Genomic DNA, 24689 nt, shown 5'->3' on the forward strand with positions numbered 1-24689 from the left:
TCCTGTGGTCAGCTGCAGGTGGTAGCCTAAATCCATTTTCGGCAATTCACTTAACAGTTTTGAGTAAGTATGAATTGGGCGTTAGTAGTTTAGACCGACCCAGACCAGAAGCAAATCTTTTTTTTCCAATTCTTAATGGACTATTAAGCAGGTTTCTGGAAGTCAAAACTTAGACTTCATAGCCTACTACCCTTCTTGAGTGAAAAACTAATTCCTTGTAAAATTCCTTTCTACTGTTGTCATTCACTACTACTGCACTTCAGTAAATAGTTAAATTCTTTCCTGCACAGCAAACACTTTTTCCCACTTTTCATCTTAAGGTAACCAATAGAAAGAGCATTGTTCTCTCAAATTACAATGATTACAATTAGGAACAAAATATATAACCATTCTCCTATTGTAAAATTATTTTGACTTTGACATAATAAAATTATTATGCTGATGAAAGGCATGGGCGCTTACAAAACGGCTAGAAAAGCGAAGTCAAGGTTTTAAAAATAATTGTCTCTGGCGTATCCTGGGAAAAAACTGGTCTCATAGAATTATTCAAACCTTCATGCGTGAAAAAACTAAGCAACCACTAATTGTCCAACAGAGTAGTAGATAGTATCACTAAAGCCGAATAGTTCATATGGAACTATTGGCTAATCTCCAATTAAAATTAAAATCTCCCCTAAGATTTCTAGTGCTGCACTCCCCCCCCCCCAACCCCGATAATAGAATACTTGCACGGCAAGCGACACTTCGCCGATGTCTTAAGAAAAATACTAAATTGGCGATAACATCTTTAGAAGACCTGTGGCCACAAACTCAGCAGAGGCCGTCGTGGAGGGGCATCGTTGTCATCTTGTTTGCCGGCCGACGCAAATAGAATTAGGTCTAAGCATAAGGAAGACGCGGAGTAACGAAAAACGAACATATTTAATTCTTCATAAACCAGATAAACAGAGAACGACAAACGAAATCACAAGAATTAAACTATAAAAATCCAAAACTCAACTCCATAACTAAATGAAAGGGGTGAAAATGATAAAATATATATACATAACCAAGTCTTCACATAGGTGGAGGAGGGCTTAGGCGGGGAGGGGGGAGGACTCAGTAAGAATGTAGAACACTCGTTGTAATTTAATGTGAGACCACCCTCAGCCCACCCACCCTAAAACTTATAATGTAAAATCCTACCATTTATGGTAGCAAATAGTATCCCCCCTCCCTCGCTTTAAGTGCTCAACCAAAAATTAAACTACATCCACTTAAATTTCCAGACAAGATTCCTGTTACTTTTATTCTGATTGACTAGCATAAATATGCAAACACAGACACAACTTTTATTGGTAGGGCCAGGTATATTTTCGTGATGGCCCGAATTTATCAAAAAAGGAAAACCTGCAGAATTACATGAAAAATATATAAAAACATAGAGCAAAATTGGCAACATCACGAAATGAGGCTTCATGTGTGCGAATCTGTTGTCTTTTTATTACTTGGTATAGGCGCAGCCAATGTTTTCTATTTGTTCCCTCGTTTTTTATATTTCTTTAAAGACCTTTTGAAATCTCTATGTATTTATATATAATATATAAATAAAGAAATGGAAAAAAGGTGAAACCAAATGAAAAGTAAAAGATTGTCAAAATAAAAATTCATTCATTAGTGATTATTTAAACTGAGATTGATCGTAAGAGGTTAAAAAATTCAAAACAAGTAATATTCTATGAAACTTAAATATATATATACAGTAACTCCCTAAAAATAGTAACTCCCTATTTTGATTAATAAAACAATGTACATTACATTTATTTATTCTCAAAAAAATTAAATATATATATATATAAAATAAAAAAAAATTAAATATTAAATATATATACCACCGCACTATATATATATTTAAGTTTCATAGAATATTACTTGTTTTGAATTTTTTAACCTCTTACGATCAATCTCAGTTTAAATAATCACTGATGAATGAATTTTTATTCTGACAATTTTTTATCAGGACATTCCTTTAACAGTCTTTTACTTTTCGTGGCCTTTTATGCTCTTCTGTTCGTTCTTCATGGACCCCAAAATTTGAAATCAGCCTTCCGGGGCTTGTAATAACAAGATTATAAAATAAATATCTGATCAAAGTGCTGTAATAAGCAGCGATATTATGATGAAACTGTCTTATACGGTTAAATGTTAAACCTGGAACAGGAGCCCCCCCACCCTTCTCTACCCGTTCCAAAATTCAACAAATTTTTTTTTCGTAAGCACACCACCCAAAGACACGAGTTTTTTTTTTTGCCACCAATTTTACTGCATTATTTCAACCATTTTACCATGTTATCACAAATTTCTTCTGAAATATCTATTTTAGTCGATCGACAAAAGATCAGCCAATTGGTGGGATAACTGGCTTCGCCGTCAAACGTTGTGGTCATCGAAAACAAAAACAAATTGTTTTAAACCAAAGTGGAAAAAGAAGAAGAAAAGGAGTATCTAAAAATATAGGGGTTTATGAGCATTAATAAGCCTTAACTAAATGACACGCATTCAAAACAGTATATAGTTTATAATGAGTAACCATTCTAAATTTCGAGACTTGGCTTCATCAATATATTACCTTATAGAAATAATGCAAGGTTCAAGTTACATAATTAATTCAAAGCTCATATTTATGACAGAAAACAATGACGACATACAGCATAATACACCTTTTTGTTCCTTCAAAAATACAAACAATGGCAGTAAACTAAAGAGGGTTTGCAAAAGTTTAAATAGAAGATTTTAAAAATGGACTTAGTTGTGGAGATGATGTTAATAGCCATAAATATAAAGAATGATACAAACTGGCAACAACCACAGCACATTCTGGAAGAATAACTGAGCCTGGAGTATAGCTACAAACACATTTACACAACAGCTGTTTAATATGCATATATAAAGCTGCAAGCTTTTTTGTAACTATATGTACACACTGGGCTCAGTTATGCCTGCCGAATATGCAGCACTGGTAGCAAGAGTTTTGGTAAAAGTTCTTTTTATGAAGTAAGGAAATAAATACATGGAAAAATACGAACTGTCGATCACTGCTGTATATTCTGGAGGCATAATAGAGCATACATATAGCTGCAAACAAGTATGTGGCTTTGATTTAGTAATTAAATACATTTGCAAGAAAAGTCACTGCTGGTGAGGGAGTTGGGCCAGAGAATGTTCACTGACTAGCCGGTGTTTCAGTCATGGATCAACGGAGACCAAAATTAATTTTATTGAGAAATAAAAATACATGAAATGCGCAGTAAAAAGACAAAAAAAAACTTGATAATTGAATAGGCGTTACAGTTTTCAAAAATAAGAACAGTGATTTCAGATAAAGAAAAGGAAGGGGGGGGGGGGTCAAATAAGTAATTATTACATGGAGTCTAGTAATAGATGTTCTTTAATAAGGGTAAGCGGACAAATTCAATGGGTAAAAATAAATATTATTTTCTTTGAAAAAGTACAACTAATTAAAATATATTTTCGATTCGTGATATTTTACAGACATATTTTTGTTGACAGTCCCATGTAAAAATCTAGATTGGAAAGCGCTCACAAACCAACAATTTACAAGCAATAAGATTTCAATTCTGATATCACTTTTAGTTTAAATAATTTTGGCTTTTCCCAGCTAACAGTCCATTTTTCGAAAAAACATCACAAAATGAAAGTAAAAAAAAAGAATTAATCAAGCAATAGTGTAATTTCTGAGTCAGAGAAGAATCCTTCAAAATTCAACACTACAGCCTGTACATTTTGTCGAAAATTTATACTTGAGACATCGATGAATGTTAGTCAGCCCATTCTAAACCTATAAGAAAAAAGAACTAGGAAATAAATTAGAAAAAAGCTAAATTTATGGAGACACATAAGTTATTCTGAAAAAAGAGGTAGCAACAATAGATATATTTTAAGATTAAAATAAATGTAAATATTAATTATAGATCAAGATAACGAATAGATTAATAGTATATTAGATTAATTCTTAGATTAATACAAATTATCTAACATGATAAATTGCGATTAATTATAAGTGAAATATAAGATTAATACGTTTTAAACATGCAATGCATGTTTTGCAATATGAAACAGTCCCGCTGTTCCTTAAATCCTAGTACTTCCTTTTTCTTCAAACGGATTTTAATTTTCACAAATTCACCAGGTGTATTTTATTTTGTCTCCCCAAAGAGAGATTTGAAATAAACATTTGCTTTTCTTTGAAAAACGAAGGAATACTAGTTCAAATTTTGGGAGTTTTATATTTCACCCATAAATCATAACACTGAAGTCAGCAAGATGATTTTTCTTTTTACGAAGAGCATAATTTTGAACCTCAGATAAATTCAAGACGGGAACATTCATGTAAAAAAAAATTACCAGGCAATATTATCAATAAACTGAAAACTAATAGTTGGATTACCAGCTCTTTATTTTACTTTTATAGACCAAAAACTGTGACCCTAGTTAACTGTAAACCGCCCTATGAAATTTCACCAGATCTACGACTGTATTATAACGAACCGGTGCTTCCTCCAGTTCATGCAAACCCTCCGACACTTAAACCAAAGCGTTTTTCAGCGAAGACGAAACTACCAAACATTTTAGCTGCAACACCCGCTCACTGAACAACAAAATGGACGAGCTTGAAGCCGTGGTGAAACAAACTTGCTGTCTTGTAGCAGCAGTGACTCGATGTCGTTATTGAAGAAACTGGTCGTACTAAAGGCTATATAAGATTTTTCAACAAGACGCGAGATCATGGTCTAGAGCGCCGTGGTGTAGGTGTCTGTTTGTATATCCGACAAGAGATTCCCTGCAAGTTATTAAGTGAGTCTACTGATTCCTGTTACGAAGTGATTTTGGCCAAGTGCAAACCAATATTCTTGTCAAGAAAGTTCTCTTACCTAATCTTAGCGGTAGTATATTATCTCGAGAGTGAAAGAACAGGAAAAATTTGATTAAATATCGACAAACTTTTGTAGACGATGTTCATCAACTGTGTGCAACTCCCACTTTTATTATTGCCAGAGACTTCAATCAGCAAAAATAAGCAGTGGATGGCGAATACGCTTGACCTGAAAAAGGTATCGACGATTCTGACCACCCAAGTGGGAGCATACTGGACCTAATACTGATGGAACTTTCCAACCATTACCTACCACCATGTTCACTAGGCCCATTACAAAACTCCGACCACTTTGTAATTCTCTAGGAGACTAAAGCCAACATCCCGAAAGCGAAGCAAACTAATGTAAAGACCCAACCTCTGACAAAAGAAAGTATCTGTTCCTTCGGGCACTGGATCAGAACTTTTGACTTCGATGATATCTGCTCAGTATCAGACTTTAACCTCAAAGTTGAAGCTCTCCAAGTTGAATCAAAACTATTTTGAGTGACAGTGATGAGCCTTGGATAAACGCTAATCAGGACCCGATGCCAGCTCCACTCGATAGAAGAAGTTGCATCAGCAAAAATGTCCCGTTATCATATTGCGAAAGTAAAGAGAGCCGTCAACTAAAAAAAGCATATGTTCGCTATTAAGTGACTACACTACTGACAACTAGCCCTCGTAAGTGGCACACTGGAGTAAAACATTTCTCAAGAAAACTCATTAATAGTAACTTAAAGATACAGAAAGACGATGATTCTTTAGTGTTGCCAACTGAAGTAAATTTGTTTTTCGCAGCAACATGTGCCACTTACCTGTCATTCACTGAAGAAGATATTGAAAATCTCTCGTCCGGCTTTTCTGACGAACAAATTGTAGAAATATCCGAATACACGGTATGTAAAAATCCGAAATCTTGAAAATCCGAAAAGGAACAGTGCTCCGTAGCCAGGTGAGCTGCCTGTCAAGTTCCTCGTCGAATATGTACTATTTCTTGCTATACCTTTGACGTCCATTATCAACCGATGTTTAAGAGGGCAAAAGATCCCACAAGCCTGGAGGAAAGCTTACTTGTGCCTTATTCCTATGGTAAAATACCCCAAATCCTGTGATGAGCTGCAACCCATATCAATAATCAGGGCTTCCACTTTTAGGGGAAAATCCCTATTTTAGGGGAAAATCACTTCTTTTAGGGATACTTATTTTGAATCTAGGGATTCAGGAGAATTTGAGGTAAATTAAGGGTTCTTAGGGATATTCAGGGAAAGTTAGGTTTTTTCAAGTGAAGGCTGAAATATTCTCATAGATTGCATATGGCTCAGTCCTCTTGAAAATTCTTATCTTGCAACACTGCCTTTTGTTGTGAAGATCAGCACGAAATTTCAAAAAAGCTAAAAGTGTGGAATGACATTAATTACTCATTAGGTATTTAGTAGTTTAGGTAGCATAGTATTTAGATTATTTTTTAGCACTGTCTTTGATTGGTGTAAACTGCTCACATAAGGGAGTATTGTTTAGGCTATGCAGCAATTGTAGAATAGGAGCATGCACCCTATGCACTTACCTTTAGAGATTCTTTCAGTCTGGTGGTGATCTCTTTCTCCTGTGTTCATCTGAAAATCCGCAGGGGACTGTCCAAATAGAGCACCAGCTGCCTTTGTAAAAAACAGCTCATGTAATTAATTCACTTTTGAGCTGAGTGGGGTCTTGCATTGACCTGAGCTGGACTGGAGTGGGGTCACCAGTAAATGTGTTCTATGATGAGCTGTTTTGGTAAGATTCTACTTTAGCTACTTTTGACTATCTTGGGAAGGGGTTAGGTTAGGAAAATGAGACTTTCAAGGATGGTTCTACAGGCTAAAGTTTGTCCTAGGAAGGTATTTTGAAGTGCATACCTCCACTCGTTCTCCCTCTAAAGGGTCATGAAATTTGCCTACATGACAGGTCCATAACCATTGAAATTTTGACAAAACAACATTTTACCTTAATTTTCAGTTATCAGTTTCTTTTTCTCTGGTTTTAGCTCTGAAAATGCAATTTCAGTTATTTTAGCAGAATTTTAAGACATATAAATAGTTTATTTCCAAAATTTAGGAAATGTATTTGCACATCTTTAAAACCTTATAAATTATGATTAAGCAAAGTTGTGAAGCTGAAAACTATTTTGTTGAACTTCATTTAAGCAGAAGATCTGTTTTGCAAGGTTTCACTTATATAACTCATATATTTTTAAAGGTCATCAAAGGTTAGGACCCTCTAGAGGGAGAAGGAGTGGAGGTGGATACTTCAAAATATCTTCCCAGGACATACTTTAGCCTGTAGACCCATCCCTAAAATTTTCATTTTCTTAACCAAACCCCTTTCGAAGATAGTCAAAAGTAGCTAAAGTCGAATTTTACCACTTTTTTTTACATAGGCGGCTGGTGCTCCATTTGGATGGTCCCCTGCGGATTTGCACATGACCACGGGAAAAAGAGGTCACCAGCAGATTGAAAGAATCCTGAGTGAGTGGACTTTTTAATATATCATTCTACTATAAAGCATTATGAATAAAGTCATAAAGATGACTTTTTACACCTCCTGCTATTATAGAGCAAACAGAAATAAAGTCTTACAAATGACTTTTTGTTGTTTTCTCTATGTATCAGTGGGGTAATATAATTTCTTTTCTATGAAATTTTAGTGGATCATATATTAAATAAGAAAACCAAAATGTCTTTTGTATAACTTTATTTGTACTTCTTAACGATAATTTGATGTTTAAAAAGTCATATAGAAGACTTTATATCATTCTCCATCATTTCTCTAGAAATAGAAATATATAATTACAAACATACAAGGTATAAAAAGTCATTCGTAAAGCATAGCATTTATTAAATATGTAACCTAACCTAGGTACCTCTTTCTCCCCCTAAACCCCCCAAAACAACAGTTTAAATATTGCCAACACATTGGAAACCACACTAAGGATTAATTACTGCATAACAGTGTCTTTAATTAACCCATACAAAATGCATTTTCTGTTGTATCTCCAGTTTGACATATATAAAAGAGTGCATTTAACATAAAAATACCAAGTTATCTGTAGGACTTGTTCATGTTTGCTATATAATAGTGTAAGATATAAAAAGTCATCTGTATGACTTTATTCATGTTTTCTCAATAATAGTGAGATATATAAAAAGTCATTTGTATGGCTTTATTTTTGCTGGCTCTATAATAGCATCAGGTGTAAAAATTCATTTGTGTTACTTTATTTATTTTTGTTCTATATAAGAATGAGGCATAAAGTCATCTGTACGACGTTTTATCATTCTACATAATAGGAGAAAGCAAGATATTGTCTTCTGTTTGACTTTATACTGCATTCTTTATGCCAATTTTCTATTGCTCAGATATAAAGAAAAATATTTCTATATTGTCATATGTAGGTAACCCTGAGTGGGGTCTTGCATTGACCTGAGCTGGACCAAAGTGGGGTCACCAGTAAATATGTTCCATGATGAGCTGTTTTTTTTTACAAAGGCAGCTGCTGCTCTATTTGGATGGTCCCCTGTGGATTTGCACATGACCATGGGAAAAAGAGTTCCCTAGCAGATTGAAAAAATCCTGAGTGGCCTGAGTTGACCTATGCTAGAATTGTGTTAAAACTGTGGAAATAAATCTGGTCCTTAATCTATAAAACAGTAGAGATCACAGAGTTTTGTCTGCAAAAAGTCAGAGTTTACACCAACATCAGTATGTGTTACCTCTGATATCTGTCTTAAAGTATTATTAACATTAGCACCAAAGTGGATGTTGATACAGGCAAGATACAGGGAGGTGACCTAGGTTGATGGGTGAAAGGGCAACAACTGTAATTTTTCAATGCTAAAATTTTCTTTCAGCGTTATAAATTCCCTTCTATGATTGTACACTCCAGTTAGAGCACATCTGACCTCTTTAGGAGTAAAAAAGAAAAAGTGATTATGCTACAAAAAATGGATATTATTATTAATTTTGTGACTACAGCAATTTTAAACAGGTCAGAACGGCTTTAATTTAATTAGGAAATAAGAAAATATGATTTAAACCATGAAAATACAATTTTCAACTTTATAAATGGCAGGCAGTGATGTTTCGTCCTGACACAAAATGGAACTATCGATTGCTAAGCTCAAAAACCAAGGCAGGAAATGACATATCAATAGATAGACCTGGACTCTAGCTATGTTCTGATCGCAGAGGCAAGTACACAAAACATTTACGGAAGTTGTAAAACTTGTTTCTAGCAACTACGGTCCTGAACGACGCTAACCTAATGTCACCCTCCTGTACAGCATATGACTTCTGTGCCAAAAGTTAGGGACAGGTGCTAGTGCAAACTGTGGCTTTTTTGCAGACAAAATTTGCAGTCCATACTGTCTATAAAGGACCCTGCATTCTGTTCAAACTAGCTCTGAGTACCCTTATTTTTAATCTGATAAAAATAAAACAATAATATTTAGTTTAGTCTTTTGTTCATGTCCACTGCCTGCCACTTGCCATCTGGAATCAAGTAAAATCTACTGTTTTGCCTCGGACTGCAGCAATGTGAAAGTACCAAATAAAAGTATTTTGTTAAACAGGGTTTAGAGAAAAACTTCTTTCGTGTTGTTTTTACTTGGGTTGGTCCTTCCTAGCTTAGAGGTCATCAAAGCAAAGCTCTTTTAGTGAAGAATTGGGTCACAAATTTCTTTTTCCATTTAAAGTGGCATTCCAAATCTGAAGATTATCATTTATCAAGCTAGGCATACTTCGTTTTGATTTTGCAGACTTTTGCAATGCAACCATTGCAAATTTTCGGTCCTCCATACTGCAAACCCAAATTATACGTAAGGTAATTTAAGTTAATTGAGGATATGTACGTTAATGCCCACGAGCATAGTTTAGCATGATCTAGTTATTTTTTATCCTTTTACAAGTAATTATAGAAATAGAATGGTTTTGATCACTAATAAAATACTTTTTTCTTGGGATTATAGACATGCAAAGTTCGTCTGAAAGCCAGTGTACTGACTCAGAGGAAGATAATCTTCAAATTGTGTCTAGTCCTGAAAAACAAATGGATGAATAAGATGATGATGTCCCCGAAGTTCACCTCCTGGCCACTCCCCCCCAAAAAAAGCAGGGTTCAGGTCAGAATTCCCAAAAGAAAACATATGAGCAAAAGTTTGTTGACAAGTGGCTTCAGTTACCAATGTTCAAAAACTGGATAGAGAAAAGAGTGTCCAACAAGTCAAAGAAGAAGACTTATGTACCATACTGTAAGTTCTGTTTGAAATGTGTATTGTGGGAAATCAGAGTTGACCAAGCATGCTCTGACCAAGCAGCACATAAAAGCAAGCAACGAAATTGAGACAAAGTCTGGTAGTGGCAGCATTGAAAAACTTCTGACTGTAGGCATTAATTCCAAAAAAAATGAAGTGTGCATCTGCATATTTTAGGCAGAATATAATCAGCCATTACATCTTGCAGACAGCTTGATCCTTCTCCTGAGAAAATTATTTCCCAGAGACCAGGCCCTGACAGGGGTCACACTAGGTAAACAGAAAGCTACAAATATTTTGCGACAGAATTTTTGTTGGTGCTACAGAACCAGTTAGTCAAGTTGCTCAAAACCACTTTTTTCTCTGTGATAATTGACGAAACCACTGATCGTACTGTTGATAAGCAGCTAGCTATCATTGTAGTATTTTTAGCGAGAAAGATCTAAAACTTCATGTTGAAGTATTGGACATGGTTAAGTGTAGTGATGGATCGGCTGAGGGTCTGACTAACTGCATCAAACAAGTCATTGAAAAAAACTCGATTCCCTGGAAAAATATTGTTGGATTTTGTGCAGATACAACTAACGTCATGTTTGGAGCCAACAGATCTGCTTCAACACTTATAAAAGCCATGGTGCCCCACATCCTGAATGTGAAATGCTCATGCCATCTTATTCACTTATGTTCATCCTATGCATGCTTGTCACTTCCCAAGACACTAGAATGTTGCGTCTAACTTCATGAAACTGGACTGTATTTGCAGTGTTGGTTCGTTTACCGAACTGAATCCTTACCTTTCAAGTGAGTACTTGCCTTTAAACCAGACATATGTGGGAATAGCTGCAACCGACTCCATGCAAGAAATCGAAGATGCTAAAGAGCCAAGTGATAACATTGATCTCTTTTACCAGTCGTGTCGAAAATACTATATTGTCCTAATCAAGCAGATCAAAGACCAGTTCAAGTTTGAAGACGAAATTTATGACATTTTGGCTTTAGTTGAACCAAGGAATGCAAGAAATTTGAAGCCAAAATCTCTAAGGCCACTATTTGTGAGATTTCCTATTGAAGACCTGTCAGTTGAGCAGTACTGGAAGAAGATACTTGGTCTGAAGACTCGTAGTGGCGAAATCAGGTACCCGGAACTGCGGAAGTGCATATGGCTGATCTTCTCATTACCTTTTAGCAACGTTCCAGCTGAACGTTTGTTCAGCCTCCTGAAATTGATCAAAAAAGACATCCAAAATAGTCTCGAGAATGTCACCCTAGTCTCACTTATTTGAGTCAATTACTGGGTAAAAAAAACAAAGATAAAGCTTCATCAACTGTCAGCATACTAAAAGCTGTCGCTGGCTTCAAGACCACGGCAAGCACTATGTGCGATGAAGTGCTGGAGATGACACCTATTTGAAGTGTAAAAGATGTTATATGTTATCATTATCTGAAGTCAAAAATAACAATTAGATGCTACACTGTTTGTTTCGTGTAAATTCGTTGGAAATCTAGTGCAAAATATCCTTTTTTTCTAGGGAGAAATTAGACCTAAACACGAGGAATTTTAGGGAAAATTGGTATGAAAATAGGGAAAATTGAAATCGAAAAGTGGAAGCCCTGTCAATAACCCCCCAGTCTAGCCAAAGTGACCGAGTAATTCATATATCATGAACTTTTTGTCAAAAGTAAGCCCTTCTCTTGATCCTCATCAGTACGGGTGCCTTAAAGGTAGGAGTAATTATTGAATGGCTAGACAAATAGGGTACCCTATTTGGATCTGCTTTATGCCGACTATAGCAAGGCGTTCGATGTAATACAGCACAACATAGCTTTACAGAATCTGAAACGGATGGGTACTAGAAGTGCCATTCTACTGCTGACTGTAGACTTCCTGAGACACCAATATCAGTGCGTGTATGCACTTTCTTTCAGGGAATCTTGACTCTAAATTGGCGGAAATAACATAAGGCGCTCCATATAAGGGACAACCTTGACAGCATAATCTTATACAGAAAGCATATGCATCATTTAATAAAAAAAAAGTTTGAGATTCGTTATAACAACCCTAATTTACAAAAATGACATATCGAAACGACATGGCCTGTAACAAGCGACATACGAGGACGTAGCTTTCTTCCCTAGGGAAAAAGTTGAGTATGTTTTTGCCAAAATTACCACATATATTTTATTTTGCCTTCCATGTGGATTTTCAGAAGGGCAATTCTTGGCCAAAGGAGCAAATTTCCTGCCAAAAATTCTTGGCAAAAGGAGTTATTCTGTCTTCTATTAGTCTGTCAACTAGACAAATGTTTAATCATGTAAGAATATAAGTGTTAGTATACAAGTTAACATAATCGTATTCTATGTAGGTGTTAGTATATTTTAATAGTTTTTTTTTTCTTTTAACCTGATGGAAATCCTCCTCTTCACCCAAAATTTATCCCAGAAATCTCCCCCTTCCTCCAATGGAAAGTTTCTCCAGCGGGAAATTCCCCGTGGAGAATTCTTCCGCGTAAAATTCCCTCAAGGAGAATTTCTCGCGTGAAAACCCACCCCCTCAACGAATAATCCTCCAGACAATTCCAACCGGGCTGAAAGTTTCCCCCAAAGCATCTAAAACATGTAAAATGAATCGCCAAAGAAACAGGAAGACAAAATAGTTTCGTATAGGAGTTCTGGCGAATTTTCCCGTTTCAAACTTTCCACTGGAAAATACTAACCCCCCCCCCCCCCATCAAATCACACAAAAATTCTCCTCCCTCCCTCCTAGTAAAATGTCTTTGTGTTTTCCAATAACAAATACTATATACAAACAATGGGCAAATTCTATAACTTACAACCCTTTCCCCATGGGCTGTGGAGGGTCATGTCATCCCCAAAGGTCTGGTTATAGGACCCCTAAAATATGCTGAAAAGAATGATTATCTCAAAATTTCTGCTGGATATTTTGGGAAAAACGGGGGGTGAGGGTGGGAGGAGAAAAAGCTGCCCTCCAATATTTTAGGTCAATTAAAAGGGCACTAGAAATTTTGAATTTCGTTCGAATAATCCCTATCTCGATGTCCTAGGACAATTGGTTAGAAACAATCACCCCTGGCAAAGGCAAAAAAAAAACAAAAAAAAAAACACATAACAAACACGCATCCGTAATCTTTCTTCTGGTAAAACTACAAAATTCCATATGTTTGTAGATAGGAGCTTGGAACCTATTCAATCGGGTTTTCGAATATGTTGAATCTGAATGTCTGATTTTCATTAAGTTTCCTTGACCTTTTGGGGATGTTTCCCACCCTTTTTCAAAATCGGGCAACTTTTCTTATGCTCGTAGCTTTTTATGGGTAAGATTAAATAAAATTAATGAATTTTATATATTTAGAATTAGAAAAAAGTCAAATTTTTTTATAGATCTATTGACATCAAAATGCCATTTTTTGAGTTTCGGTTACTATTGGACCAAATCTCTTTCTCTCATTACTTTCAGCTCGTTACAACGAATAGTTTGATACATATCTTCCTGTCCGTATTTGAGGCTTGGATAACTATTGTTACAGAGAATCCACAAACCAACTCAGATTTATATTGTCTTAAAAACACAACAGGCATCAAATGAAAGCAATGGTATAATTAATTTTGGTTATCGTCTCTGGGACACTAAAAAGTATCCATCAAACAAATCAAAGAGGGAAGACGATACAAAAAGCTCAAAAAGAAACATAAAATCAGGATTATAACCATAGCACGATTGATTAGATTAACCAACTGCGTATCGGGCTAAAAGCAATTAACCGTATGGGTAAATTGACAATCGTCCGTAGTTCAAAACATCATAGAAACAGTGATAACAAATGAATAAACAGGAAAATATAAAAAAACTTTACCAAAATTCCCCCCCCCCCCCGGAAAAGCCTTCAAAATTTTGGTTCAAAATACTCTTTTGAGGCACCTGATCCCCAAACCGTAAAAAGGGCCCTCTAGAAATATATGGTTTTATCATATTAACATTTTTTTTATTGTATGGTTTTAAAACGTTTTTTAACATGCTGTTTTTCGACTTTCAACTTTCGGACTTCAAATCGTTAATTCCACAGAATTAATCTCACAACAAAAAAGCATTAAGACAAAGCACATGTTACATGTAATTTCATTCTTCTGCTATCTACTATAACAATCTTCAACTTCTAATGGTTTCAATTAATCAAAAACGTTTAGCTTCCACATTCTATCTGCAAATATAGGAAAAATGTCCTAAAAAATTAATTCAAACGCTACAGTACGAGACCAAACAAAATATTTTTCTTGAAATTTTGTTTTAGAGAGTTTTGAGTTTGTTTAAGTTTTGAGTTTTGTTTAAAAATAACACTGGGTGACAGTAAAAAATCGCCAGGGTTTCTCCACTGATTTAGACTAATTTTGGTGTTCTGAGTCCGAATATCAAACTCATTTTGCTCTGTCAGGTCAACTTTTTGAGATACACCCAAAGCCCAACCTGACGAGCTATATATATGCTAATATCAGGGGTTTTGAGTTCAATCATATTTTTATTGAAGAATATATCGAATTACAACATTAACTTGTTTCTCTAAAGCAGCTGCATACGTATATGCGTGATTACAAGGTTATTTGATAAACCCTTGCCAATCAAATTGATTCTTAATTTAACTTCCAAACATTAACCTGCATTTTTCTATTTCTTCCAGTTGATTAATATGGCTTCGGCGCGACGGTCATGCAGGAATGATCCTGAGGTTTTCTGCTACATCTGCGGAGATTACACGCTGTCAGTGGACAGGAAGAACATCACAGGATCTGTAAAGCACACCTACGAGGCTTACTTTGAAGTCAAGCTGGGTGACCAAGATAAGTCCTGGGCACCGCACACGGTATGCAAGACGCGATCAAACAATACGATTCTCTTAAAATTAGTTTTTGTTTAAAAATAATAGAACGATCCAATTGACTAATCTTACTTACATATTAACATCCTTCGTATAAAATCTAGGTATATCAAAATCTGAGCAGGACAACGTGTTTGAGAACTTGAAGTCTTGAAATGTGACACGTGCTGTGACTGTGGGCCAAATCGGCACATCTGCAATAGTGGCACGGTTAAAAGTGTGTCTAAGTATCACAATAGATGGTTATTGGATTTATACAAAATTTCACGGAAGAAATCTACAACTGATACTGACAAAACCTTATCTATCCATCGAAATTAAAACAGTTAGTAATAAAACGTCTTAGTAAAATCTCACTGTTAATGGACCTCTACCAAATTTACAATCTTCTATCAGAACCAAACTTTATACAAAACGAGATTATTTGGGATCCCACTATTTTTAGATTACTATTATACATGCATCAAGCGGCTTATAATAAGATTTTGTAGATGAAGAGAAAATATTTTCTAAAACTGTTTGAGCAAGAAACTGGGTATTTCAACCGCAACTCCTAACAGTGTTGGCGATAATTTAGCTAATTTTTCATCTGATATCATTACACTGATTATATTGGAATGTGCTCATTGTTCTGATATTCAATGAGACATCGGTAGCACTAGCTCCTAGGGATCTGTGTCAGCCGACAAATAAAAGAAGGTATATCCTGATTATTTCTTAGTAGCATACATTATTTACAAGGTATATGTACACACAAGAAGAAACGGAGGGAGAATAGTGACCCTCACCCCACCATCCAACTACTCCCCTCCCCTCTCTCAAAAAATTAGAAATAGTAGCCATAATTGTTAATCTTTTACACTTTCAAATACAAACATAAAAAGTCGGTTTTTCCTTAAGAGAAATGCTTCCTGCCTTCCACCTGAGAGCCATACATGTCTTAATCAATGGAAAGTTTATTGGGTAGCTCATACAAATACAAAGCCATCGCATTGCATATAGTGCTCTGATTATATTTTGTTACAGCTCTGCGAAGAAAAGAGTAGCGTTATTTTAAAATATAATATAAATACAAGAAGTGGTTTATACATTTTTTCACCAAGGGGGAGGGGGTAGATAAAGCAAAGTATGCACCTTTAGGAATAAGTCAAGTAAGCTTTTATGATTATTTTGAAGTAGGTTACAGAATTCTTTAATCTTTTCTTCAACGTGTCCTGCAGTTCTTAAGTATTGCAGTTCGGTAAAATACAAAGCCATCGCATTTTTATCTGTCCTCCATGAAAGCATTGTATAGCCAAAACTATATAAGTTTTTTTTTGTTTAATTATGGATCATCCATAAATACGAAATGAAGTCTTACCTATTTTCACAGGGAAACCGGGTGGCAGCTTCAGCTTAACAATCTTTCTCAACTTTTCTGTGTGCCTTACAGGGGCCACTGCTTCTAAAATGCTTAATAACGTCTCAAGACTTAGAGGGAACGATTCAGCCTAAAGGATACAAAATATAAATTGCAAATAAAGCTAGAAAACTGAAAAAGGTCAGGTCCTTTCAGACGACAGCAAGGTTTAGTTTTTTTGGTCATGAAATTTTTGAAGATTTTTCATTTCTTCACTTTTTTATTCTTCATTTTGAGTTTTCAAAAAGCTGTATAAATAGTGAAAATAATGATTCGAGATATTCGTAGCCTTTGCCAAGGAGCTTTTGACTTGAACTACACTAGAATGTGAATTTATTAAGAAGTTAAATTGGGCAAAAATTCAAATTTTAACCTTTAAAAAGGCCCTGAAAATAATAGTCAGGAATAACATGTTGGAAGGGTTTCAGTGTTGTAATATGACTTGTTAGCTCCCTCTCATATAAGCTTCCTCCTCCGTCCCTATCCTCGGAAGGAAAACTCTGCTGGTGAAGCTTCATAGTGATGTTCGAGTGCAGGGTAACTATAAGTGAAGTTATTTCTGGAGGAAATTATAGTCTAATAAACAACAAACTATTTCACTTGAATTTGGTTAATGGATAATTCTGCTGGGTTAGGTTTGTTTTTAAGCGATTTTTGGGATTATTAGACTATTAGACTACATTAGACACGTATTAGACTATTAAAACTAAATCGATTTTAACATATGTAATGATATCGAAAAAAAATTCGCAGCAGTTTCAGCAGCATTTAACGTCTAGTATTGAAATGGAAAAAGAAAAACTGTACAGAAACATATTTTGTTTTGAATAAAAATCAAACAACCCTCTTGCTTTTTGGGGGTTTGATGGGTGGCTGCACCACCCTTGTGGGCTTTGATTTGGCCTTTTTCCAGCTACATGATTATAATAGTTGCCTACCTGTTGCATGATAAATTTAACAGGCTTGAATCTATAATAAATCGGGTAATAGGCATGATATTGCTTGTGCAAAATGTCGATTTATTACACGAACAAATAGACAAGATCCCTCGTCGAAATACGATGAGGTTTGATTAGGGGACTTTAATGCTCAGGTTAGTCCAAATAGGGATATATCTTATCCTAGCTTAAGAAAATTTGATAGGAGAAGGAAAATAGTGATGGTATAGACCACTTCAATTTTGTGGGCATAACAGTTTAGTTGTAACCAATGCGGTATTTGACCATAAAATGGCTCATAGGGTAACATGGTACTCACATAATGGTAAGACAGCTAGCCTTATTGATTATGTCACAGCAAATCAAAGATTTGCATGATAAATCTACGGTGTTTAGGAGATTGAAATTCAATGAGGTTATTGAGATTAAAGTGAAGAGCACCATGTAATAGCGTCTAGAATCAACCTAAAGCCAAAATTCAGGAAGAATAACTACTTGTCAGGGGGCTATGACGTTGGCAAAATCCATGACGAGAATTTAAGAGTCACTCTCCGAGAACAGTAGGGAAGAATTTAGAATTTGACAATGCAGATAATGGATGGAATAATTTAAGGGCAATGGTTTGCGAAATGGCAGATGTCTTAGGAAAGAAGTTTAGAAACGAAGCTGGGAATATTAGCAAAAACGCTTTAAGCTTCGTTGAAGAGAAAAGAGATTTGTACAAGAAGTCTATGAGTGATAAAAGCTATGAGAATAAGAGGAACAAAAGAAACAGAGAAACGGATGAAGACTTTCTAGAGGTATATTGAAATAAAGTTTGAAATGAATAGACCAAATTTTCGAAGAAAGATGGCAGATTGCCAAAGATTTTGCTCTTTGGCCATCCACAAGAGGCCAAACAAAAAAAAGGCTGTCCTTGACTGGGTTAGGAAGAGCTCATACATTAGCTTTAAAGGAAACTGGAAATTATTGGGAGGGAACCAAGAGTGAAGCTTTTAATAGAGTGGGTTGAAGGACAAATGCTCAGCTGTCTTGGCCTAGGGTTACTTGGTGCTGCAGTTAGCTAGTAGTAGTGGAAACAGTAATAAAATTTACATTTTGTGTTGTTTCAAGGCAAAAATTTGGGGCTTTTTCGTGCGTGTGTATTTTCCAAGTCTCCTGTAAAGTTAGTTGCCCAGCAACTGAAATAACTTATTAAACATATATAATTATATAATATATAACTGTTATTATGTAATATAATACATTCATTGGTGAATATCCGAAATACCTTGTTTTCTCCTTTGATTTAGTCAGCGTTGCCAGTCAACTTTTTCAGTTTAATGCAAGATTCGATAATGACAGGTTAAGTTAGATTTGGTTAGGTTGGGCTAGGTTAGGTGAAGTTAGGTTTTTAACCCATTTCTGATATTTATAAGCGAATTTAACCTAATCTAACCTAAACTAACAAAACTTAACCTAACTTCTACCATCATTCAAGATTCATTTATTTAAAATACCTATCATAGTATTGGCAAAAAGTCTCAACTAGATTACACTATCCCTTACAACACAGGAAAAAAAGAGAAAAAAACTAGGCTTGATTAATGACACCTGTTTAAAACGGAATAAAAGAATTGCTGAAGCGATTCGTCCTGCATCTTATTGGCTCGAATTTGTTCATGTCTCGAGCATTGGCTTTGGGGGGAGCAAGAGTGGGAAACAACGTACTGTGTTTCTCACTAGCGATGAGCGACTGTCCACATTTGCACATGAGATGGAATCTCCGTTCTCTCCTCAGCGTTGGTATTTTCAACGTTGCAGTTGCATACGTGTCATATTTGGGGCCCAGTATGATTTTTGATTTTTGTCACCCGTTTTTGAACAGCCTCAAGATCGTCACTTAAGTAGTCAATGTTGTGCACCTGTGGTCCCCATTTGAAGTCCATTATTCCTGCACTGATCAGTGAAACTGTCTTTCAATTCACCTTGGAGCTGGGGTATTGCTTGAGATTTATCCACGAGAAATTTGAGCAAGACGGACAGATCATCGACGTATCAAAGTCAACGAGAAATTTGAGCAAGACGGACAGATCATCGACGTATCAAAGTCAACGAGAAATTTGAGCAAGACGGACAGATCATCGACGTATCAAAGTCAACGAGAAAGTAGTTGATCACAGCCAAGAACAGCAAGGCAGCCAGCTTGACACATTGGGGAGCACCACATGTTATTTCAGCCAATTTAGAGTTGAGATCTCCGGCAAAAAGCGCATAGACACAATGGTGACGGCTTCTGAGGAAATCGACTATCAACAGCAGGGTCTGTTTTCTAGCCCCCATATGTTTCAGGTTTTGCACAGCAATGATATAGCAGATTAAATCGAAGGCTTTACCGTAATCAGCGAGCAGAAAGTCTGCTATGGTGTTTGCCCTTTCTAGCCATTTAGTTATCAGGTGATAGAGACGCACAAGATAATGGGCAGGGCTGCTTCCTTTCAAACAGGCATACTGGAAAGGGTCTAGGGAAGGTTTGATTTGCGTCAGGATTCACGATATATAAAAGATTCGGTGACCTTGGCGAGATTCGGAGTTATTGAAATTGGATGGAGTTGTTCGCACGATTTCGGGTTCTTCACTTTAGATATAACCCTGACATATCCTCTCTTCCATGCTTGAGGGAAGATTTGATCTCTGAAGCACTGATTTATTACGGACGTCAAAGGTTTAGCCAGGAATGGTGCATATTCAATTAGAAGTTTGACTGGTAGTTCTCCGAGATATAAAGCACAGTTCTTTTTAACTTCTCCAGTTCCCTAGAAACTGCATCTACAGGTATCTCAGCAAAATGGTAGTCAGAAAGGTCAGCCGTGAGGCTTTTGATATCTGCTTCAGTGAGTGATGAGTAAGTCGAAGATATATTTGCAAAGAATGTGTTCACATCGACTGACGATAACAAAAATTCCATCGTTCTTTTGTACCTTCAGGTCACTGCTAACACTCTTATCAGATAGCCAATTGACCTGGGAGTGGCATTTTCGGGGGGCAGCCAACACAAGTTGCGACACTTTATCGCGAACGTACGGTTTCTGTGCGGCCCTGTTAACTTTCACGATGTGGTTACGGAGTTTCTTCTCAGTAACGGTTTAACCACTCGCTTGCAGCTTGCAGCGGGAAATGATTAGGATTTTAAATTCATTCGTTATCCAAGGCTTGTCGCTGTCACTTACCACAACTGTTTTAGTGGGGAAATGTTCATGATGTTTTTGCAGGAATAGAAAAATTAGTGGTTCGACTTTGAGGTTGATATATGTTAATGAACAAATTTCGTCAAAGTCGAAGTTTCCTGTCTATCTCCCGAAAGAACAGATATACTCCTTGGTCATCGGTCGAGTTTTAAATTTATTCTTTGGTCTGATGAAAGTATCTTAGCTTGCCACAGAATGATGTAGTGATCGGAGCTTTGTAGTGGACCGAGGTAACGAGGAGGGAGGTAATAGTCAGAAAGGTTGATAAGTATAAGATCCAGTGTACTACCACTCTGGTGGGTGGGAATTTCTACAACTTGCTACAAGTCGAGCATGCTGGACACCCATTGTTTGTGAGTTTGATTGAAATCGCCGGTAACGACGAACGCAGGAGCAGCGTATTGACAGCGCACATTGTCAACAAATGTTTGTAGATACTTTATCAGATCTTTCCTGTTCTTAGCAGTTTCAGGATAGTACACAATTACGAGTATGAGACACGAAAGCCGTCTAGTGAGAAAGTTCGGCTTGCAATAAGCCCGTAGGGTCCATAAGTTGGCTTAACAGCTTGCACGGTATGTCTTGCCGAATGTACATGCCAACACCGCTGTACTGTTCTTGGCTGTGATCAACTACGTTCTTGTTGACTTTGATGAACGGAAAGGACTTTATTTTCATAGATTACCTAAGGACATTAAACAATTCAAAACCTAGATGTCTAAAATGTATCTCTTATTTTTTTAATAAAAAGAACAGCTTACCATTGCAACTGTTGGTTTAAAACTTTTTGACGAGGACGAAGCTTTATGTTTACGACCAAGGACAGGCATAGATGTACTGTTCAGGTATTTTTCAAAGGTTAAATCCGTTGTTGGAGGAGGAGCCAAAGAGCACTTTCGTGGCTATAAAATGAAAGAAAATGTCATTGGCGAGACAGCAACTAATAACAGTAATATACGATATACAAAAATTGAGCACACACTCAAGGTAGAACAGGGGCGCGCGTAAAAGGCTGAAGCCCCTTCCAGAGGACTCGTTTTTACAAAGAAGTATCATAAATACTACAGAAATAATGCATACGCTCGTTGACTGTAATAGCCCAGTTCCTTTTCTTGGAAAAAAAAAGTAAACACGATTACAATTTTCAAACTTTCGTGTAATTTAGTATTTGTGTAATTGTTGTGACCACCTGTACTTTTTGCTAGACGCATTTGCACAGTAATAAAAAAAATAAAAAATAAAAAGATAAAAACTGGTCAGAATAATGTAAAAGTCAGTAAAATTGATGTTTTAGCCTTTTTTTCTATAATAATAAAAGTAATTAATTATCACAGCGATTTTTAAACCGATAAAACTTTTTCCTTTTACTTTTGATAGAAAAAACCGTTTTTGTAGCGTGATTCTAAAAAGGGGCAGCTTTCTTGAACCATAGACATGTATAAACAAATTGTAAGATACGGTAAAACGAAATACAGTTTAGCCAAAAGTATACAGAATGATGGAGATGAGGAAATCATTCATGTGTCGAGCCGTCAGGATCCGTACTGAAATAGTTTAAAGAGAGGGAATGATAGTTTTAATTGTGTCTCTGTGCATGATGGAGAGAGAGAGAGAGAGAGAGAGAGAGAGAGAGAGAGAGAGAGAGAGAGAGAGAGAGAGAGAGAGAGAGAGAGAGAGAGAGAGAGAATTGTTGAAGCATTTAAATTTAGATATCGATAATGACAAACACTTTAAAATACCTCGTCACCAACTGATTCTTCAATTAATTCTGGTTCTCCCGTATTCAATCCATCAATGAGCGCATTATTTCGGCTTAGTTCCTCTGCAGACAAATGCTCTTGTCTTCTCTTGATTTCCAGATTTAGACCCTGGATAGAATAAATATCACATTCATAGGGTCCTATTGTTTCCTGAAAAAGAGAACTTCACTGCCACAATTAACTAACTATTAATGCTGAAAAAAAAAAAAAAAAAAAAAAAAAAAAAAAAAAAAAAAACACAACAGCATCACGACACGAATAATAATGCACCCCACACCAACCTTAACCGACACTTGAAAAAAACGAATTGTGATAATCATATATAAATCGAAACATCGGCTTTTCATACTGATTTGAAATATACAGTTATTCCAAATTTAATTGACAAAAAATCATGTATAAAACAAATTTAATGCATTACATATTAAACAAAAGTTATGTGTATTAAGTACCATGTACTAAACAATTTATTTAAAATGATATACGGAAAAGTTTATGTACGTTTTAAGTTTTAATGTCACTCTTTAACTTCATTTATAATTTATTTTCTTTTTATTAATTCAACACCACGTAAGTTTTGAACTTTCTGTACTGTTTTTAGAGCCCTAGGGCTAAATAAGCTACAGAAATCCTTTAAAATGGGCTATAGTCTAACCCACTCCTACTCAACTTGAATATGTGCATAGTAAGTTTCCGAACATTACGAAGATTGAAGCAAGCTTTAAAGGTGTCTAAATTCAGGATTCTTAAAAGTAGGGCCCGACCAATATATCGGCCAAACGATATTATCGGCCCAATATGAGGGTCAGTGTCATTATCGGATATCATGAAAGTAATATCAGTTATCGGCCGATACATTTTTTTTATGCATTACTTGTCCAAAAGATGCCACCAAATTTCCTCAGGTAATTTTATTCGTTCAGTCGTTGGGGGTGGAGCCACCAGCTAAGTCTGACCATGGTGGAAAGAGCAGCAGAAATGAGTAAAAAATATACTTGTTGTCCACAGTTGTCAATACTTACCTGGTGCAGCAATGTTCTAAATGTATGGTGACTTCAAGAACGTACATCTTCTACCAAAACAACTAAAAAGAAAACAATAAACCATACGGTTTATGCTTAATGAATGTTCACTTGCGTGGGTACAAGTTCCAAGATTCAATCGGTTAAAACTATGATATACAGTCATGGGCGCAGCTAAGGGGGAGAGGGGTGTTTTAAGATGAGAAGGGGGAAGTTCCAAGGTGTCGTCACCGAGTGCCAACACCTTGAAACTTAAAACTCTAGCTGCACCCCTGTATTCAGTATTCCTAGCATGGATTCGTTACTAAAAGACCATATCATATGAATGTAAAGTGAAGTTTTCACATTAATATGTAAATGATTAAATTCAAAGTCCCGCTATTGAAATTTGGATTTGAATAATCAGTTTCAATAAATATCTTACACTTCTTTCAATCAGATTTTGCGTATTTGTGTTTATGTAACTAAAATGGCTTCTTTGGTTAAATCTTTCTTCTTTGTCAATTCCACAAATATCCGCCATTTCTTTTGTGTGCTAAGAAGCTGCTGATCCGAAAAGGTAAAGAAAATGAAACAATTCTTGTAAATGGCCTAATTTTTGAAGTCCAAAGTGAATTATTGAGGCTTTTTTTGGTGAGGCTTTTTTTAGGTAAGGTTTTTTTTCTAGAGGGGAATTATATCGGTATCGTATCGGTGCGCTACCGATATATCGGTATCGGACCCCAAAAATTCATATCGGTCGGACCCCAAAAATCCATATCGGTCGAACCCTACTTATAAGTACAGGACCTCATTCTATGGTCAATTAATTTGAACGACAATATTAAGCAAATGTTTACATGTTAAGGTCATATTAAGCAAATGGACATGATATGAATTCTTTATAATACCAGCGAAAGGCAAAAGAAAAAAACTTTCCCAATTTGGAGAACCAATGCCAGACTAAGACCTTCCATTACCCTAAGGATAATGTAATTACCAGACCTTTTTAGATAGAACCACTGTCTTACTTCACCGCGACCCCCTTGGATCTTTTACTCCAAAGGGGTTTTAGGAAAATTGCATAATGCGAAGTAAACTTTAAGGCAAAATTCAAGACCCTTATAAGTGCAAGACTTTGAATTGAGGTCCTTCAGCTTAAAAAAAGATTCCCTTCATAAAAGAACTCATAAAGTAAAATTAGTACATTTTTATCAGTACATAAGCAAAAACATTTACTACACTTAAATACAACTTAGCCAGCTGAAGAAC

At 36.0% G+C, this 24689-nt stretch overlaps 1 protein-coding gene and 1 long non-coding RNA gene across 5 annotated transcripts in view; one reads left to right on the forward strand and one right to left on the reverse strand.

Annotated features, from left to right (window-relative positions):
- Positions 1 to 24689, forward strand: part of LOC148947124 (uncharacterized) — a 114753-nt gene that overhangs the window by 83185 nt on the left and 6879 nt on the right. For 2 of the 4 annotated variants that reach the window (XR_016142426.1, XR_016142427.1), the window contains exon 3: positions 14895 to 15152. This is a non-coding gene — a long non-coding RNA (uncharacterized LOC148947124). Of the gene's footprint in view, positions 1 to 7331; positions 7420 to 14894; positions 15153 to 24689 lie in introns of those variants that run through there. The other 2 variants (XR_016142425.1, XR_016142424.1) reach the window with 2 other exon arrangements.
- LOC148947125 (ankyrin repeat domain-containing protein 13C-like) overlaps positions 1180 to 24689 on the reverse strand; it is a 59064-nt gene continuing 35554 nt past the window's right edge. The window contains exons 6-10 of the mRNA XM_089096890.1: positions 22396 to 22566; positions 21418 to 21558; positions 16453 to 16582; positions 15169 to 15286; positions 1180 to 3838 (exon numbers count right to left, since the gene is read on the reverse strand). Coding sequence (XP_088953016.1) covers positions 3823 to 3838; positions 15169 to 15286; positions 16453 to 16582; positions 21418 to 21558; positions 22396 to 22566 — 576 coding nt within the window. The 3' untranslated portion in view covers positions 1180 to 3822. The remainder of the gene's footprint in view (positions 3839 to 15168; positions 15287 to 16452; positions 16583 to 21417; positions 21559 to 22395; positions 22567 to 24689) is intronic.

Source organism: Artemia sp. Qi Xiang Cuo, chromosome 11, assembly GCF_049724085.1.
Source record: "Artemia sp. Qi Xiang Cuo chromosome 11, ASM4972408v1, whole genome shotgun sequence".
Taxonomy (NCBI): Eukaryota; Metazoa; Arthropoda; class Branchiopoda; order Anostraca; family Artemiidae; genus Artemia; species Artemia sp. Qi Xiang Cuo.